General features: G+C 39.7%; 1 protein-coding gene across 1 annotated transcript in view; it reads right to left on the bottom strand.

The window, feature by feature from the left end:
* The window catches only part of LOC128660131 (cryptochrome DASH), a 74,619-nt gene extending 53,818 nt beyond the window's left edge, over positions 1–20,801 (bottom strand). The window contains exons 1-6 of the mRNA XM_053713778.1: positions 20,644–20,801; positions 16,579–16,751; positions 14,657–14,750; positions 12,289–12,419; positions 10,982–11,130; positions 8,155–8,240 (exon numbers count right to left, since the gene is read on the bottom strand). Of these exons, the coding sequence (XP_053569753.1) occupies positions 8,155–8,240; positions 10,982–11,130; positions 12,289–12,419; positions 14,657–14,750; positions 16,579–16,751; positions 20,644–20,709 (699 nt within the window). The 5' untranslated portion in view covers positions 20,710–20,801. The remainder of the gene's footprint in view (positions 1–8,154; positions 8,241–10,981; positions 11,131–12,288; positions 12,420–14,656; positions 14,751–16,578; positions 16,752–20,643) is intronic.
* Between the last annotated feature and the right edge of the window lie 319 nt (positions 20,802–21,120).

The raw sequence follows: 21,120 nt of genomic DNA, 5'->3' as shown, positions 1-21,120 counted from the left end.
TACACCTATAATTCTACTACATCATCCACTATCCTGAAGCTCAATGCAAAACATTTAATGAGATGGTATCTTAGTGCAATTAGGCCTAAAAGCATTTTATCATCAAGCTTGCAATCGCTGTTTGAGGGACTGTGGTGAACTAGGGTTCTATGCACCAATTTGTGGAGCGGTCCTAAAATTGTGAGCCCATAGTCAGCAGTTTCTGCAACTGTTCAAAATATTTTATGGCTAAACCATTGAAGCATCCACACCAGCTCCGACTGCACTTATACGCTCAAAATGGACAGTAAACGCCTTTTAATTACAAGACATTTGCATTGTGTTGCTATAGAATAACCTATCACCCAAGTCTTAACATTTTTAAAACAAACACCCTTTTTATTGCAATTCATTTTCAATAGCAAAACTCCACAAACCATTTGCCTTATTTGGAGAAGCCAATCTGGGCTTTAGTTGGCAGACAACAAGGCTAGCTAGTGGTGATCTGACAAAGGCAATTAGGGACTTATATGTAGCAGGGTTAACTTTGATAAGTCAGCAGGTTGCATTTAAAGTTGTTAGAATTGCTACATTTTCAGATCTAAATTACTTGAAAGGGGCAAAATAAATAATTAACGTATATTGCAAAGTTGTTTCATTACACATAACTAAACATATTATATAAAAATCTCAAGGTGTTTACTATTCATTTAATGGAGCAAAATCTGTTTTTGAAAAACACTAGAAGTTGTCCCTACTGTAGATAACTAGAACGTCCCAAATCTTATCTCAAAATGTTTCAAGCGGTAAAATCTTACTGGGAGGAGTTTTTAAATCAGCATCTTCCACTTGCATCAGGATAACAATTCTCAACTCTACGTATTGGTGAAGAGAGGGGAAAGGACCCTCCTTCTTAACCCCTCGCCTTTTTAAAGAGGAAATTACACATCCAGCGGTGTTGGGACAGAGATTTAATAAAATAAAAAGGGCCCAATTCTCAAAACCTTGCCAGCATGGAAAGAAATCATCAGCATTAAAACACAAGTGAGTGTCATCTTTAACATTAAAGGGACAGCAAAGTCAAAATTAAACTTGCATGATTCAGATAGAGGATGCAATTTTAAACAACTTTCCAGTTTACTTCTGTTATCAAATTCGCTTTGTTCTCTTGGTATCTTTTATTGAAGAGTAAAACTAGGTAGGCTCATAAGAGTTCAGGAGTGTGCACGTGTGCAACATTATTTGTAACTGTATTATACAAAACACTGCTGCCATAGAGTACTAAAGACATGTGCACACTCCTGAGCTCTTAAGAGCCTACCTAATTTTACTCTTCAATAAAAGATGCCAAGAGAACAAAGCAAATTTAATAATAGGAGTAAATTAGAAAGTTTTTTTAAATTTGCATGCTCTATCTGAATCAAGAACATTGCATTTTGACTTTACTGTCCCTTTAAGTATATTTGAGAACCCCCATAATGAGATACACAGTTCCCAAAGTAAAAATTGCCTTTAACACAATCAGGGAGGGGCCTTGTAATATTAACAAGGCATCTTATATAATCACGACAGACGAGAGCTTTAGAGAAACAGGTCCTAAGTATCGGTCTCACTATGCTTAGAGAGATAAGGAGAATTTTGCGTAAATATATATAATCTGATGAAGTCTGCTTTCCCTAAAAGCTCTGCTCATTTAATTGGGCTGTGGTTTAAATGATCAAAACAGCTATTTCATATACAAAAATAAACACAAGGGAACAATATGAACAGCTGCAGATTTGTTAAAAGTATGACAAGCAAAACATTTTAAACACATTAAAGGAAAATATTATTTTACAGTACATTGTCCTTTTAATATTTGTTCTTTTTCTGTATATTGTAGAACACAAAACAGGGACTTTACATCCCTTTTGGAGGGGCATTGACATATGAAACTGTCTAGTACACAAACACAGAGAACCGGACACCTCAGCTTGTAGGTTAGGTATTAATCTTATGCTCTTCTGTATGTGATAACTAACTTCATGCTTACTTGTGCCTCATTTCTCATCTTTTTTTGTTTCTATTTCAGATTACTTATATCCATGATACTTCTTTGTTTTTTTACTATTATACTGTAAACTCAGTATAAATATAATAACATAAATTATGCTTACCTGATAATTTCATTTCCATCTGTGAGAGGAGAGTCTACAGCTTCATTCATTCATTACTTGTGGGAATTAAGAACCTGGCCACCAGGAGGAGGCAAAGACACTCCAGCCAAAGGCTTAAATACCTCCCCCACTCCCCTCAGTCATTCTGCCAAGGGAACAAGGAACAGTAGGAGAAATATCAGGGTATAAATGGTGCCAGAAGAATACTACTAAATTTAGGTCCGCCCACCGGAGAAACGGGCAGGAGCAGTGAACTCTCCTCCCACAGATGGAAATTAAATTATCAGGTAAGCATAATTTATGTTTTCCATCTTAATAGGAGGAGAGTCCACTGCTTCATTCATTACTTGTGGGAACAAATACCCAAGCTCTAGAGGACACAATGAAAAAACGGGAGGGTAAAAGGACGCGGACCCTAAACTGAGGGCACCACAGTCTGCAAAACCTTTCTAATAATAGTATGTAAGGAAGACCAAGTAGCCGCCTTACAAATCTGCTCCATAAAAGCCTCGTTCTTAAAGGCCCAAGAAGAGGCCACAGCCCTAGTTGAGTGATCCGTAATCCTCAAAAGGAGGCTTATGTCCCACTGTCTCATAGGCCAAACGGATAATGTTCCTCAACCAAAAAGACAGTGAAGTGGAAGAGGCCCTCTGCCCCTGCGCTTCCCTGAATACACCACAAATAAAGACGAAGACTGTCTAAAGGCCTTTGTGGCCTGAAGATAAAACTTCAATGCCCGAACCACATACAAGTTATGAAGTAACCTTTCCTGAGATGTAGAAGGGTTAGGACACAAGGAAGGAACTACTATTTCCTGATTGATGTTATGATTCGATACAACCTTAGGGAGAAACCCCAATCCAGTGCGAAGAATAGCCTTATCAGCATGAAACACCAAGAAAGGTGTCTCACATTGCAAAGCCGCTAACTCAGAGACTCTGCGAGCTGATGCGATAGCCAGGAGAAATAGAACCTTCCAGGAAAGAAGTTTAATGGCAAGCGAATGCATAGACTCAAACGGATTCCTCTGCAAAATCTTAAGAACCAAGTTTAAGGTCCAAGGAGGAGCCGAATTTCTAAAGACTGATCCTAACCACAGCCTGAACAAAGGACTGAATGTAAGGAAGCTCTGCAAGCTTCTTGTGTAACAGCACCGATAAAGCCGAGCTCTGTCCCTTTAAGGAACTAGCGGCAAGACCTTTGTCCAGACCATCCTGGAGAAAAGGCAGAATCTTGGATACCCTAACCTTGTGCCAGGGATATCTACGTTCCACACACCAGGATAAGTAGGTCCTTCACACCTTATGATAGATGAGACGAGTGACCGGCTTCCTGGCCTGGATGAGAGTATCGATCACTCTCTCAGAAAAACCTCTCTTGGCCAAGACTAGGCATTCAATCTCCATGCAGTCAGCCTCAGAGAATCGAGATTTTAGTGAAGAAAGGGACACTGAACCAGCAGATCTCTGCAACAGGGTAACCTCTAAGGAGGAGACGATGACATCCCCACCATATCCGCAAACAACGTCCTCCGCGGCCACAACGGAGCAATCAGACTGGTCGAAGCTTGCTCCTGTTTGATGCGGTCCACCACTTGAGGAAGGAGTGGCAACGGTGGGAAAATGTAAATTAGGTTGAACTCCCAAGGCACCGCCAAGGCGTCTATTAGCTCTGCCTGGTGGTCCCTGGACTGCGACCCATATCTGGGTAGCTTGAAGTTGAGTCTGGACGCCATGAGGTCTATCTCGGACGTCCCTCATCTGTTGCAGATCTCCGCAAACACCTCGGGATGGAGAGACCATTCCCCCAGATGAAAAGACTGTCTGCTGAGAAAATCCGCTTCCCAGTTGTCCACACCCGGAATGTGGATCGCTGAGAGCGAATAGTTGTGGGTCTCTGCCCATTCTAGAATCCAAGATACTTCACTCATGGCTAGGGAGCTTCTCGTTCCCCCCTGATGGTTTATGTAAGCCACCGAGGTAATGTTGTCCAACTGGAATCTGATGAATCCTGATGACCCCAGATGAGGCCAAGCCCTCAGAGCTTTGAATATCGCTCGAAGTTCAACAATATTAATTGGCAGAGTCGACTCCTCTCAAGTCCAGCTGCCCTGTGCCCTTCTGGCACCCCAAACAGCACCCCATCCTAATAGACTTGCGTCCGTGGTCACAATAAGGATGTCCCCTGGGACAGCTGTCCCAAGTGGGTCCACCAAGAGAGGGATTCCCTCACTCAACTGTCCGGATTAATCTGTTGGGATAGATCTGAGTGATCACCGTTCCACTGTCTCAGGACCAGGATATCGTTCAGATAAGGAGCCACTGCAATACCTATGGCTCTCGCAACCATGAGCAGCGCTCCCAGAACCTTCGTAAAGACTCTTGGGGCAGTCGCCAGACCGAATGGTAGGGCCACAAACTGGTAGTGTTGGTCCAGAAATGCACATCTCAGGAACTTGAAGTGGTCCTTGTGGATTGGCACGTGAAGGTAAGCATCCTTTAGGTCTATTGTCGTCAAATGTCCCTCTTGAACTAGGGGAAGAATCGATCTGATCGTCTCCATTTTGAACGATGGGACTGACAGAAACTTGTTTAGGCACTTTAGGTCCAGAATTGGGCGAAACATGCCCTCCTTCTTTGGAACCACAAAAAGGTTTGAATAATACACCAGACCTCTTTCTGCTAGAGGGACTGGGGCGATAAGTCAGAGAGAGGAGAGATCCCTTACGCAACCTAGGAAGGCATCTCTCTTCTCTGGTCTTGAAGATAGGTTTGACAGGAGGAATCTGCCTCTGGGCGAATGAGTCTTGAATCCTATTCTGTAGCCCTGGGCTATGACCTCCAGAACCCAAGGGTCCTGAACGTCTCTTATCCAGGCCTCTGTAAAAAGAGATAGTCTGCCCCCAACACGATCCAGAGAGGGGTCGGGAGCCGCCCCTTCATGCCAATTTTGTCTCTGCGGGATTTTTACTCTGCTTGGACTTGTTCCAAGAGTGAGCTGGTTTCCAAGATCCCTTGGACTGCTCGGTTTTTGCGGCTGGCTGCTGGCGTTGAGACTTGTCTGAACAAAAAGTAGACCCCTTAGGTTTATTCTTCATATCCTGCGGTAGGAAAGCCCCCTTGCCTCCCGTGACCATGGCTATGATGGAGTCCAGACCTGGAACAAAAGAGAACCTTCCCCTGAAATGGAAGGGAAAGTAATCTAGACTTGGAAGTCAACCACAGAGCCCTATGAGCCAGAAGAGAAAAACCTGATGTCTTGGCATTTAGGCGAATAATTTGCATATTTGCATCGCAGATGAATGAATGAGCTACCTTTAAGGCCTTAATTCATTCCTGAATCTCTTTAAGTGGAGTCTCCACCTCGACCATAGCGTCACACCAATTGGTAGCAGCTCCAGCCACCGTAGCGACTGCCGCTGCCAGTTGAAAAACGAAGCCCGTGAGTTGGAACATCTTCCTTAGCATGGACTCCCAATTTTTTATCCATGGGCTCCTTGAACGAAGAGCTATACTCGAGCAGGATAGTCGTACGCTTAGCGAGCGTGGAAATGGCACCATCCACCGTAGGAATGCCACCCACAGTTTGAGCTGAGGCTCCGGAACGGGGAACAGCTTTTTAAAAGAAGTGGAGGGGGAAAATGGCGAGAAAAGTTTCTCCCATTTATTCTTAATAATATTAGCCATTTTGACGGAACCGGGAAGGTCTGTGGTACCACCCTGTCCTCGTAAACCCTATCTAGTTTAGGGATCGAAGCTTCCTCCGGCAGTTTCGGCTCCGGGACCTCTTTCGTAGCTAGCACCTCTTTTAGCAAGAAGCGCAAATGCTCCATCTTAAATTTAGAATCTGGCTCCCCCGCAGATAGAGGCCTAGATGTTGCCGATTCCGACCCAGAAGGAGCGTCCTCGGAAGAGTCGGCTGCCTTCATCAGGGGGTAATCTGTCAGAAACATCCAGCGGAGTAGATGACCCCTGGGACAGATAGCTATGATTCACCTTTCGTTTGCGCTTAGCAGGGCGTGGCAAGGCATTAAAGGCCACAGGAACCGCCGTTTGTAACTGTTCAGCGAAATCAGGCGGCCAAAAGGCCCCTCCCGCGGGAGGATTAGTATCGGCCTAGGGAGTTGCATGTGCAATCGGAGATGAATGTAGGGAACGCACCTTGCGGGATGGAAAACCCTCAGAGGTGGGCGGCTCAGTTGTACTAAATAGCTTATTCTTTTTAGATATAGCAATCTTATCAAGGCATGTGGAACAGAGTTGAGCAAGTGGATCAACCGGGACCTCCTCACAATAGACACAGTTATTAGGTTTAATTAAAGAGGGAGTACCCTCTAACATATCAGAGTCCTCCATAGCTTGTGTCTTAATTACGGACTAGATATAAATTAAATGGCACCTTTATACCCAATGGCCGGGGCACTCAACACCTCCTATGACCAGGACCACAGAAATAACGCTTTGTCTCCTACAACCACCGGTCAAGAAAGAGGAAGTTGAAGAGGCCACACCCAGTCACATAGAGTGCCATGCAGGACCGCCCCTGCACTGAAGAGAAAACGCGCCAAAAAAGGCTGCGCCATATTTCCAAAAAAAAAAAAAACTAACTGTTCGCACATTGACAGAGCCTCATCTCACACATGTCGCAGCATTAAACATAATAAACGGTAGACAATATTGTGCACAAATCCCCCTGTTCAATAACCTCTATTCCTGGGGTATTAACCCTTGATTCTATACAGATAAAAAGGAGACACACTGTGACCCTGTTTTCTTACGTTATCATATATGTATAAATTAAACAATCTTACCAGAATCTATGCCGTGGAACAGGAACACAGCCTTTCAAGTGTGACAGATTAGTAGCATGGCTCCTGACATGGACTTGAGAGCAGAAAGCAGGCAGCGAAACTTGTCAACGCTGAATGCTTAAGGAGCTGTTAACATGAGTTGGGATGGTTTCGCAGAAAGACTCTCCCTGCATCTCCGGACTCTAACTTTCAGCCATGCTCTCACTGAGAGGCTGACAGGACTACTTAAAACTCCAGTCCCATTGCAAAGAGTACTACCCTCCATAAGAGACTACTCCGAATCTTCCGACACTTCTCCGTCAACCTCCTGTGACGAAAGGCAAAGAATGACTGGGGGATGAGGGAGTGGGCGAGGTATTTAAGCCTTTGGCTGGGGTGTCTTTGCCTCCTCCTGGTGGTCAGGTTCTTAATTCCCACAAGTAATGAATGAAGCAGGGGACTCTCCTCCCATTAAAGGACCAGTCAACACAGTATATTTGCATAATCAACAAATGCAAGATAACAGGACAATACAATAGCATTTACTCTGAATTTCAAATAAGTAGATTTTTTTCTTACAAAATTTCAAAGTTATGTATATTTCCACTCCCCCTGTACCATGTGATAGCAATCAGCCAATCACAAATGCATATACGTATAGTCAGTGAATTCTTGCACATGCTCAGTAGGAGCTGGTTACTCAAAAAGTGTAAATATAAAAGAATGTGCACATTTTTTTTAATGGAAGTAAATTAGAAAGTTGTTTAAAATTACATGCTGTATCTGAATCATGAAAATGTAATTTGACCTGAGTGTCCCTTTAAGATGGAAAAATACATAAACAATCCTTACAATTTACTTTTAAATGATCAAATGTACCTATATGGCTGGCTTCCTGTGATGAAACTTATCTCTGTGCTCTAACAGCATATCTAGGTAGGCTCACCAGCACGCACATCCCTTGAGCAATATATAGTAGTAGTATTTGCAACAATGTTATGATTGTTGCATACACTTTTGCCATACAGCTCTCAAGACATTTACCTAGGTCTGCTCTCATAGAAAGGATACCAAGAGAAGGAAACTGTATGTTCTATTTCAATCATAAAACTAAAATTTTGAGTTTTGTGTCCTTTTACTACAAGTGGCAATGACACACAGATACAAATCCAGGTCCCATTAACCTTAAACAAGAAGCAGCTCTATTGTAAAAAAACCTGATTTGCCAACCATATCCCAGAAGTAATACTGCAGTCTCTGTAAGGCTTGTGTTTCTCCTCCGGTGCAGGGAAATGCTGTTCTTGGGTCTGAAAGTTCTGTCAGAGAAGAAGTCATGTGAGCAAAATGAAAAATAAAAAGCCATAACCAAAATGCTGAAAAGGAGTTTTGTTGGTGCAATGATACCAAATGAACCAACACACTTGGCACTTCCTATTGCTGATGGCTATTTCCTGTGAATCATTGGTTGATATGTAGCTTCTGCTAATGTTCACCAACAAGTCAATTAACACTGAGACATACACACACAAACACAAATACCAGGTTTGGTTTAGCACACCTTACAAAAGGTTTACATACACATCTTAGGGAGTGCAGTCAATGAGACCAAACAGTTACACAAAACAAAGGGTATTGGCCCACATACATTTACAAATAAATAACACATTTTTAAATGCTGCAACAAATTGCCTGCAAAACACATCTATGCTTTTATAATATAATTAGGATCTTAGTCACACAATATGGCCATATTCTGCTTAGCCAGTCGCCAGTGTACTCTTGACAGTGTAATGGAGTTGTGTATATAAAGCCAGGGAGTCTCATTCTGGTATAAGGAGAAAAAGCAGGAATAAATCAGCCCATAAAGGCAAAGTGCTGTAGTGTTAGGACCAGTCTACATTGGGACTCCTTGTAAGATGGTGACTGGCTAAGCAGAATATGGCCATAATGTGTGACTAAGATCCCAATTTTAATATAAAAGCATAGGTGTATTTATGCATTTGTTTTGTATTAGTTACATTTTTACATATTGAAGAAAAAATGATAAAAAGAAAGCAGTTGATGGTACTATCTCTGAATTACATATGCTGGTATATACCTTTTAAAAAGGAAATGGGAGTATTTTTTAGCATTTATATTATTTATATTGAATGCTGTTTGAATAGATTGAGAGTGGTTTGTTTTTTGTCTTGATATATTGCTTCTGCACCCAAGAAAGCATTTGAAGATTATGTAATATTAAAGGAGTAATGTGATTGGATAGCATGATTTTATGCTATTGGAATTCTTGTGCAGACCCCCGGGTAAGAGTGGCCTCTGCTAGATATTGCAGGGATGCTGAACATTTGATTGTATATATGCAAAAAAGGTCTTGTAATTACAAGGTGTCTACAGTCACTTCATTTAAAACAGTGTTTACTTCATAGGTTTTCAGGCAAAACAAAAGAAAAACAGATTCTTAATGGCAAGCCCACAATTGTTATGGAAATTGGGACTGTGCTGTAAAAAATACAAAATTTGCTGAACTTTAGATATAAAATTTATGATAAAAAAAAATGTAATGTAATATTTACAAAAACTCAATTTTGAACTATACTCTTGTTAAATATTATTTTCTGATCCACTGTGTGCAGTGACTGTTCTACACGGGGGCCTACAGGGGCCAGTGCCCCTGTAAAACTGTCCCAAACCCCCCCCCCCCCCCCGAGCTAGCGCCAAAAGTGGAACTTATGTAGTGTGTTCTACACGGATTAATTATAGCGACGCATCTAAACACTGCCTTGCCGGATGCGAGATGAGAATGAGAACGGCAGCAACAAGTATTGAAGTCAAAGAGAGGAGCTATTAATGTCTTTTTGCAATAGGTGAAGGTAAGCAAAACGATTTCATCTCGTAAAGTAAATTTGTTGTACGTAACTGTGTTACTGTTGTTCCTAATCCTCACTCCGATAACAAAATCAAGTTTGTAAATGTCTGGTCTCGCTATGTTTAAATATCTAAGCAAACTCATCGAAGCAGAAGCAAATATCTGAATGTCAGTATCCTTGCTAGGTCTACACAATGTTTCATGCTGAAGGCCTCCATAGTTTCATGTCAGAAGGTTATAAAGTGTGGGGAAATTACATTGTTTTTGATGACAGTGGCTCATCATCAGTTAAATATTATCTGTGGTGACATTTTTTTCAGGGGTTCATGCCCACCTTTTGCACCATTGCCCTACTGTATTTCATTTCTAATTTGTGATGGCCTTACCTTATTGTTTCAATTGATGCACTCTTTATGTACAAAATAAACGTTTGTATGATTTTAATGTAAAGCAAAATTAAAGTATTTAACGTTTAAACATCATTTGTTTCCGTTTTTTAATGTGCCTCTCTGATTAAACACTGGCCCACCTTACCCCCCCCCCCATAAAATGTGTCTAGAACCGCCACTGACTGTGGGAACTTGTCGGTAGCAAAACAATTGCAAAGTAAAAAAAAAAAAAAATCTATTTATGGTAAGAAAAACAGACCTTTTACTCTCCAAATCTATATCTAAGGGATATAGGATGTGTAAATGTTCTTCACTATAGTGAAAGATGATCCACACCACTGAAAACTGTATTTTTACTTCTCCCCTAAAGGGGCTGGTGTGCATTTTATATGCTGTTGTATTGTGCAGTTTGTATAAGCTTTTATGAAAAACAAAAAACCTTACATTAAATAGTAAAAAAATTCCTGCCAATATATATATATATCTCAATGCTACACACTGGGCAAGACTCATCTTTAGGTTTCACTGCAATATATTGATTCATTAAAATCATTCTATGTTCATTCTCTCAACCTTAAAATTTCTGTAAGAAAAAAAAATAAAATTCTATCAATCACTAAATCCTTGCGCAAGGGATACACCAATATTAAGTACAGAGTTAAAGCTCATGAATTTTAACATAATTATTGCCAATAAAACTATAAAAGTGACAGGATGAGACCAGCGATCACCGCTGCACGCAGGACAAGTTTTGTGGTACGCTTATTAATTAAGAAGATCTCGGGAAGGTAAAGGTTCTTACTTTGTTGTCCAAAATCTTCCTGATTTGGGATGTTTCCCTCCTCCAGGCCAGCTGGCAAGGGCTTTAGCTTCTCCGGCATTTGCATAGTCGGCCGCACCCTACTCTGAGATTCAACAGCCTTTCGGAACAGGGTGTAGATATCAGGTAAGCTGTCGCACATACAGAGAAAGCCGTGAGCATATACATTTCCAGCAACAACATTATAAATATGCACTAATAGAAAAGAGGGGGAAAAAGGGTATGAAAGTCACTTATTTTACTTCTATTATCAAATTTGCTTTATTCTTACAATATCCTTTGTTAATAAGCAGCAATACACTACTGTAAATTAGCTGAACACACAGATTAGCCAATGACAAGGAGGCATATATTTGCAGCCACCAATCAGCAACTAGCTTCCAGTTATGCATTGCTGCCCCTGTGCCTACCTAGGTATGCTTTTTAACAAATGATACCAAGAGATGCACATTAAATAATAGAAGTAAATTGCAAAGTTGTCTAAAATCTCATTTTCTATATCAGTAGTTCCCAAAGTGGGCAATTCTGCCCACTGGGGGTGGTGGGATTACTTAGGGGGCACTAATATGCATAAGAGGTGGAAGGGGGCACTGAGATTACCATAGGGGGAGTTAACAGGAAAAGACTAAAGAGGAAGTGAGTGGGCCCCTCCAATTATCATAATATGTGGCGCTTTATCCTAGATGTGCAAAGTAAAACAACTTTCTTGCTTTGTATTTGAAGTTTTAATGCTTCAGCAAGGATTTTTCTTCTACAATAGTTCATGCTTGTCAGCAATTTACACTTTCTCTCACTACGATAAATTGCAGCCATTTGTGCGGTGGGCTTGTGTTCTTTATTATTATTTATATTAACTGCACAGTTTAGAATAATTGTTTAGTAGCAGGAAACACAGAAAAGGTCTGTTGTGCTTGTCTAAGTAGCTTTGTACACAGACAACCATCTAATGTTTTTAGGTCTTCCGGCATCAGAAATAATCTGGGGGTTCACTACATAACTGGTAAGTAGAATACACTTTATATAAAAATTGATTAATTGGTGCAGTAGAACAACTAAGCTCCAAGAAAAGATATCAACTCCAGATTTATAGAACCAAGGAGGCAGTGACTTGAAAAAGTTTAAGAACCACTGATCTATATGAATTTTTAAAAAAAGCTTAATTTTGGCTTTGCTATCCCTTTAAGGATTAGAAAGTCGAGGAGTGAAAGATGAAAATCAGGACAAAATAAACTGCTCTTTTTACAATGCATAAGTAACTGGTTTTAAGTAAAACTTTAGGGAATAGTTACCCGGAGACGTGTCTGAACGGAAGGTCTTCCCGGTGATACAGGGTAGATCCCCAAAACGTTTGATATTTAACTCCATAGCGATTACAGACTTGTTTTACAGCACTTTCAACGTCAAGCTCTTCCTTTGTTGCCTGTGAACAAAATTTAAACAGAGATCAGTTACTGTTAACAGAAGAACTAAACAATTTGCTCGACAACGGTATCCAGCGTGTCTTTATTTTATTCATAGTTCATTATTTGCTCTTCTCAATGCAAACTGTATGTGTTCTAGTTTGTTAGAAGATGTCATTTTTGCATTACTGATCCTAGAGAACGGTATTTAAACCCTACAAATGGGTAACACATAGGTAAAGTCCTGCATGGTAGCTGCAAGTGCTGCAGCTCATAAGCAGAACATGGCTGCCGACAGGCAGGTCATGCAACTGTAGCCCCTGATTGGCTCACTGGTCGTGTGGAAGTTGCTCTCATCAGCCAGTCAGCAATTAATAGGGCCATTCTAGAATATAATGTAGCACTAGCGACACTGCAAGTCTGTGTGTTTAACTCTCGCAAAGGGGTTAAAAAAAGTTACAAACACACGCTATCCAGACCGCTGCAGATCCGGAAGTCCCGACGTCACCGGTGAGCAGAGGTGGACCAGTCCATGCAGCATGTAGGTAAACAGGGGTGCTTGCTGAATGAAACGGCCGGTGAAGCCTTATATGAATATTGAATGTGGTGATACAGCAGCACTTTAGCAAAGGAGTCAGAGGGCAAAAAATAGTAAAAATAATATTCACCTTTATTTAGACATCAATTAAAATAGTACACGGCTCACAAACACCCTTAAAAACAGCTACAGTGACCCTTGATTGCTGCAGAACACTGCTGGTCCCAAGTGGAAACTGACAGTGACCTAAAGAGCATCAAAAGTTACGTGTGCTTCCACTGCTGATTGGCTCACTGCACCGCATCCACTCGGGACCAGCAGTTCTCTGCAGCTTGCAAGAGGTACTTTAAAGGGTCTTTCATAAATCAGAACATACAATTATAAATAACTTTCCAATTTACTTCTATTATCAAATTTTCTTGTTATACTTTGCTGAAAAGAAGGAAAGAAAGCTCAGGAGCGTGCACGTGTCTGCAGCAGTATATGGTAGCAGTTTTGCTACAATGTTATACATTAGCAAGAACACTAGATGGCAGCATTATCTCCTGTCATGTCGTGCTCCAGATATGTGCACGCTACCTATTTAGATATCTCTTCAACAAAGAATAACATGAGAGTGAAGTAAATTTGATAATAGAAACAAATTGAAAACGTTTTTGAAATTATATTAAAAAATATGTGAGAAAGAAATAGACTGGCAGTGTCGCTAGTGCTAAAATGACATGCTCAAACGCATTAAACTCAAGAATGATGTTTAGAAAGCTGCACTTCCTGTTAGTTTAATTATTTTTATTTATTTTAATGAAGATTTTAGCAGAAGAAAAAAAAAAAGTGTGGTCCTTGTGTCACTTAAAGAGACAGTAAACACCGAATTACAAAACATTTCTGTGCTGCTATAAAAGCCAAGCTGAGCTTTAGTCTGTAGACAACAAAAGTAAGGGACAGATACATAGAGTTAGCCATGAGAAGTCAGCTGGGTGCATTTCAAGTTCTGAAAATTAGAAAATTCTCAACTTTCAGAGCGAATTTACATGAAAAGGGGATAAAATATCATAAAATATACTGCAAAGTTGTTTCATTACAGATAACTAAACCTTTTATACGTCTATGTTAATAAAGCTTTGTGAGGAACATAAGTATTTGGTGCTAGGATCTTCTTGTTTAGAATTCCCAGGCAAGCTTATTTAAAAAGGACATGAAACCCAAAAATGTTTCTTTCATAGATTCGGATAGAGCATGCAATTTTTAAAAAAAAAAAAAATGTTTCAATGTACTTCTATAATCAAATTGGCTTCATTCTCTTGGTATCTTTTGTTGAAGGAGCAGCAATGCATTACTGGGAGCTAGCTGAGATCATGGCGTAGGCCAATGACAATAGGCATCTATGTGCAGCCACAAATTAGCAGCAAGCTCCCAGTAGTACATTGCTGCTCCTGAGACTACCTAGCTATGCTTTTCAGCAAAGGATACAAAGAGAATGAGGTAAATTAGATAATAGAAGTAATTTTGAATTTCTTTTTAAATTGTATGCTCTGTCTGAATCATAACTGTTTAATGTTAACTTTACTGTCCCTTTAACTGAAAACCTCCTCTGATGAAATGGTTTATTCTGTTAGAAACCCTTTATAATATCCATAAGCAGACTACAAATTATTCCCTAAAGTATAACCTCTGCCCTTCTTGATGAAGACTAAAGATCATGTGATGTGTGATACGCACCTCAGCCTGCAGTACCACCGCAGACACAGAGCCCAGCTGTCTCACCAGATTCTCTATGATCTCTTCTGGCTTCCCTCTCCTCAGCAGCAGATTACTGAAGAGTAAAACACAAGTACAGGTGAACCAAGGAGACCAGTGTCAGCGTATGTTCATCACATAACAATCACTTTGTTTCAGTACACTAAGATTTGAATAGAGCTTGTGTTAAAATGAGAGGTATTGATGGTGTTAAAACAGAATTTAATGCAACTGAAACTTTAAATGAAGCGCCTGCTAGATGTGATTTACCAGCTTTCCCCGTCATTCCACTTAAACCTTTGACTGACAGCAGGCGGTACAACCAATCAGAATCCATCAACTTTGCCTTATTGCGACTAAACAGGACATGATCCTGTAGCTATTATCTAGCCACAGTTACAATGAGTCCCTGTTTTCTGTATAAGAATAAAAAGTGAGGTACACCAATTGTGTGTAAGCCACTCTCTAGAGGTAGCCTCCTCACAGGGTTATCAGTATTTTTAAAATAAAAATTATTCGATTAGAGGGCGCTAAAAAAACTCAGTAAAAAATACTTTAAAGTCTGAAAAAATATATTCCCTTAAAGGATTACTTTCTGTTATAATGTTTAAGCTAAACAACATTAAAGTTAATAAACATTAATTAAAACCTACTGACCTATATTTTCTCCAAAACGAAGTTTCATAACGTTCTAAAAGTTATATCTTTTATTCGCCGATGATGTCACGTTATCCTGCCCACTATTTTCAGCACTGAGTGTTCAAAATACTTAAACCTATAACTTTGTGTTTAAAGCGCCATTTTGAAACCTAGGTATTGTAAACGGATTGGTACAGAGCAAAGGATACCCACAGAGTGGGTTTGGAAAACAATTAAATTTGCAGACAAGATTTCTGATATACGGTAGAGATATGTTAATGAAATGCTATTGATAAAAAGCGTATTTGGGGTAGTTAGTTAGTAACAGGCATAGAAAATATTTACTTACAGTGGCCCTTTAAGTGCAACTATAAAACCTGAAACTCCAGGATTCCACTGTAGAGCTGATAATTCTTAAAAAGATACTGCTATACTAAATATCTAAAACAGAGACAGACTAGGATAATTGAAAAGAAAACATTTAATGGAGCAGAGTTTCACAAAAACAATTTTATCAAGATTTAAAATCACATAAAAACCTCAGGGACATCTCCCTTAGATTGGCCAAAATGATAGTGTCCCAATATAACATAGCTTACTATTAGCTCCGGTTCCACAAAAAGTGCTTACAAATGAATACCACTTTAAGGAAGTTTTACTGTCTGTATATACTCAAATCTTGGGTTCAAATCAAAACCTGTGCCTTCAGAGTAACCCAAATGACCAACATGAAACTTTCAGGATTCAGACAGAGCATGTTATTTTAAGATACTTTTCTATTTTTTACTAATTCTATTACCAACATAATTATAATATTTATAATATTCTATTTATCTATTATCAAATTTACAGGAATATGGTCATAGCTGCCCCAATTAAAATCAATAGGCATAAAAAAAAACATTGCCTTGGATAAAATCTATGAAAATTGTGAAATAAATAATTACATATAAAATTTTAATTAGCTGTGCTTTTTAAAGAGACAAAGCTGTAATAAGGAAATGTAGGGTGTTATATTATTGCACAATTACTTGTGTTTCACCCCTACAAAGAGCTTATGTCGGCTTCCGAGCAGCAATGCACTTTTCCTGTGCTGGACACAGGCCACTGATTGGTGGATACACGGAGTTAAACACACAGTGAAGGCCATGTGACACTTGTAGGGAAACTAATTGGCTATCAAGCCTGTCTTTAACTGAAGCCTGAATCTGTCGTGAACAATTTCATCTCCAGCCTCCGAAGACCCACATAGCAAAGTCTGTTACCTTCCTCTTTTCTTCAATGTGCTCCTCAAATCTTGAACACTTTCCAACAAGAACTTGAGTCGATGTGGCCCAGTCTTAGGGAAGTTGTAGTAATACGTCTGTACATAATGTCTGGGGTCAAAGCAATAGAGGGGGACGATATAATCTGCGTTCCTCTGAGCCCAATGCAGCACCTAGAAAACAGGAGATTGGACTGATCAAAATATTCAAATAAAAAAAATTGCGCAGCTGGAGAAGTGAGAATAAAATGGTTCTAATATATCATAAAATATCACATGATGCAAACATAAAAATAAAATGAAAGTCAAAATGATTATCTCATGATTCAGATAGAACATACAATTTTAACCCTTTGAGTGCTAAGCACTTTCCCACCTGGGTGCTAAGATTTTTTAATGTTTTTTTATTTATTTTTTAAACATTTTTTTTCCGACCCCCAAGACTTACACTGTTGGAAAGGTTTGGCAATTACCTTTCCAATGGTGGGTCTTGGGGATCTGTAGCTGCTTAGATGCCTGAGATACAGGCTTCTAAGCAGCATGCCCCCTGCTCCTATACTTAACATTGTTAAGTATAAATAAAGTTGCGCGGTGACGTCGTCACGTTATTGCGCGTGATGTCACCACGCAAAATGGGAAGCCTCAGCAATGCCTGTCACTCTACAGGCACAATCGTCGGGGTAGGAGCCTCCAGATCTCCCTCAAGGTGGGAGACTGCTAGTGACGGCTCTGAGTCGTCATTAGCACCAGAGTGGGAAACAGTCATTAGCACTCAAAGGGTTAAAACAACTTTCCAGTTTGCTTCTATTATTAAATTAGCTTCATTCTCTTGGTATACTTTGTTGAAGGAGAAGGAATGCATTACTGACAGCCCCGAAGGTCAGAACATGCTGTTATCTGAGATGCCATCGCAGAAAATGCAGCATGTCTGCAGAAACAATGGGACACATGTGGTTAGCGCTTTTGCTTTGAATCGCTGCTACACATCAGGCGGTTCTCTTCAAACAGTGCTGTGCTCTGGCTGCTCTGTATAAGCTTTCCTTAGCACAGTGCAGCCCGAGAGAAGTACTGTTTGAAGAGAACAGTCAAATACCAAGCAGCAGCACATTGATTGATGCTGTCTCTCAGGGATTTTTTTTATTTAAACCTGCCCCCTCTTTCTCTGTCTGCAAAGCTATGACTCCTGAATTTAAGTTCTTGTGAGAAATTCTATTTTTTATTACTACATTTTTTTATATTTAAGTGATGTTAGACCAAAAGCAAAAGGAAACAAATTTATTTCAGAGACAATTTAAAATGTTTTTAAAAAAACTGTATTTTTTCTCTGCATTTAATTTACAATGCATTTATAAAACTTTAAAAATTGCTTTATTCTCTAGTAATCAACACATTGAAATTGAGCGAGTGATTTAGTGTAACTTTGCAAAAATAATTCACTATAAAAATCTCATTGCAGAAAGTGAAAACAAGTTCTGCCTCTAGGCGGGGAGCTAGCTTAACACATTGGCTGAGCCAGTGGCATGAGGCATATATATGCTGCCCCCAATCAGCAGCTAGCTCCCAGTACTGCATTGTTGCTCCTGAGCCTACCTAGGTATTCATTACAACAAAGGATACGAAGAGAACCAAGTACATTTTAGAATATAAATCATTTGGAAAGTTGTATAAAGTTAGTTGCTATCTGAATCAAGATGAACAAAACTGTAGAACCTATAGGCGGCAAATGATTGGAAATACTGAAAGACAATACAACTAAAACATGAGGCCTAAAAAATACCTTTTTGGTTTTGCATCCTGGGTAGCGCTTGCTGATTGGTGGCTACATTTATCCATCAATCAGCAAGCGCTATCCAGGGTTCTGAAGCAAAAATGGGCCGGCTCCTATGCTTAGATTCCTGCTTTTGCAAATAAAGATAGCAAAATAATGAAGAAAAATTGATAATAGGAGTAAATTATAAAGTTGCTTAAAATTGTATTCTCTGTCTGAATCAAGAAATAAAAAAAGGTTTAGTGTCCCTTTAAAAATTATTTTTCAAATACCTTGATATTTCAGGTATATAAATAGATTTCACAAAAAGAACAAGGGGGGGGGGGGGGACATGGTGTCATTGTCAAGTTGTAGAGTAGTAGATTTGTGCAAACACCTCTTTCCAGAAAGGGTGGTTTATTCCTCGGACAATACAGGTGGTTATGTAGAACATATAATGTAAGGAAATTCAAGGCTGTGCATCTGGATATTCTGAGCTTATAAACTTCAGAAAAAAAATATGTAAATAAAGCTGGTGGATTATTTAGTGTTTATCTGCTCTCAGAGTTTCACCAAGGGTCTTCATTCTCACCAAGGGGAAAACTTTGTGCTGTTTATCTATAGCTGTCTCTAGTAACAGGTGGTAGAACACTATATATCTCACAGTAAATTACAGCAACTGACAGGCACTAAACTTAAAATTACTTTTAATAGAGCACATTTTTAGCAACTTTACAATTTACTCCTGTAATACATTTTGCTTAGTTCTCTTGGTAATCCTTTGAGAAAGAGCAATGCCAGGTGACCTTAGGAGCGTGCACATGTGTCACTTCGCAGCAGTTTTTAACTACTAGATATGTGCAATTCGTTTCGGATTGATTCGGATCGAACCGAATTTCCGAATTAAAATACTGCCGAATTGACCGAATAAATCCGAATTAGTTCGGATTTATTCGGTAAATTCGGATGGCCATGGATTACACTAGTATTGTACAGTATATTAGGTTATATCACTCTGCTATGGGTTACACCTAATATACAGTACATAATACTAGTCTAATCCCACCTAACACTTACCGAAATTCCAATTTCCGAACCAAATCCAGTCGAATTTCTGCGAATCCAAACCGATTCAAAATTTTCCGAATTCTAATCGATCCAAACCAAATTTTTTGGCCATGCACATATCTATTTGTAACAATGTTGTTTATAATAATGCTATATATGTTTGCAAACACAGCTGCCAAAGAGTGCTAAACACACGTGAACACTACTGAGCTCCAATTAGCCTACCTGGATTACTCTTCAACAAAGGATGTTAAAAGAACAAAGCAAATTTGATATTAGATGTAAATTGGAAATTTAATTTAGAAAATTAAATTTTTGACTTTACTGTCACTTAAACTTCTAGCAAATTGATAACATTAACAGGTATGTACTGATAATACGAATGTTATTCTGCAAACTACAGATTTAATCTGTAGTTTGTTAAACTGCTATAGACAAGAGCTGACGCTTCATATTATGTTTCACATAGCACAAACACGCATGTATATCAGTGTAATACTGTGAGTGTCCGCTAGATGTCACCACGACAGCATTATGTTGTATAACAAATCAAGCCAACGTCTACTTCATATGATGTTTCACACAGCACAAACACGCACGTGTATCAGTGTAATACTGTGAGTGTCCGCTAGATGTCACCACGACAGCGTCATGTTGTATAACAAATCAAGCCAACGTCTACTTCATATGTTTCACACAGCACAAACACGCACGTGTATCAGTGTAATACTGTGAGTGTCCGCTAGATGTCACCACGACAGCGTCATGTTGTATAACAAATCAAGCCAACGTCTACTTCATATGTTTCACACAGCACAAACACGCACGTGTATCAGTGTAATACTGTGAGTGTCCGCTAGATGTCACCACGACAGCATTATGTTGTATAACAAATCAAGCCAGCGTCTACTTCATATGATGTTTCACACAGCACAAACACGCACGTGTATCAGTGTAATACTGTGAGTGTCCGCTAGATGTCACCACGACAGCGTCATGTTGTATAACAAATCAAGCCAGCGTCTACTAAATGGTGTTATACAATAATCTGTGTCAGTCAGTGAAACAAAACTCTGTGAAGCTACTTGTAACTTTAGCTATTTTATAACTTAGAATTACAATGATATTCTGCAGGCTGGGGGAGAACAATGACTTATACCTGCACCACACGCTGCTAGAATAGGCTGGCATACCTTGTAATGCACAAGGAGCCCCACTACAGAAGGATGTAGAAGGCACGGAGCACGTTACCTCGTTATCATGGAGTCGCAAATCATTTCTCAACAAGCAGATGACGGTCCTGGCCGGGGAATTCATAGTAACCACAAAATATAGCAGGAAGCCAAGTGTTAAACAGACAACAACACATAGACCCAGCCAGGACTACAGCACATAGGAACCCCCGCCCCTCCTCCTACTGCTCCTCCTCTAAGGGTGGTCATAGTGATCCCTCCTGGCCACTCCTCACTCCTGCACTGACAGCTCCTCTAGCAGCCATAGAAAAGTATAGGGGTCCCCAACAGCCTGTGCCAAAGATCTCACACACACTAGATAAAAAGATAATATTGTTTAAATATTAAAAATATAAGTGTAAAGTTGTCATTTCTATAAAGTAAATGGGCGCTGCCATGTTGGAACCTAGGGTTTTCCCTTATCAATCTCTGCTGAGGACAATTAGATGTTAAAATAGTTAAAGTATCACATGAGAGCTGCAGAGAACTGCTGGTC

The sequence above is a fragment of the Bombina bombina genome, chromosome 5 (assembly GCF_027579735.1).
Source record: "Bombina bombina isolate aBomBom1 chromosome 5, aBomBom1.pri, whole genome shotgun sequence".
NCBI classification, from domain to species: Eukaryota; Metazoa; Chordata; class Amphibia; order Anura; family Bombinatoridae; genus Bombina; species Bombina bombina.
This window is presented reverse-complemented; position numbering and strand designations above follow the sequence as displayed.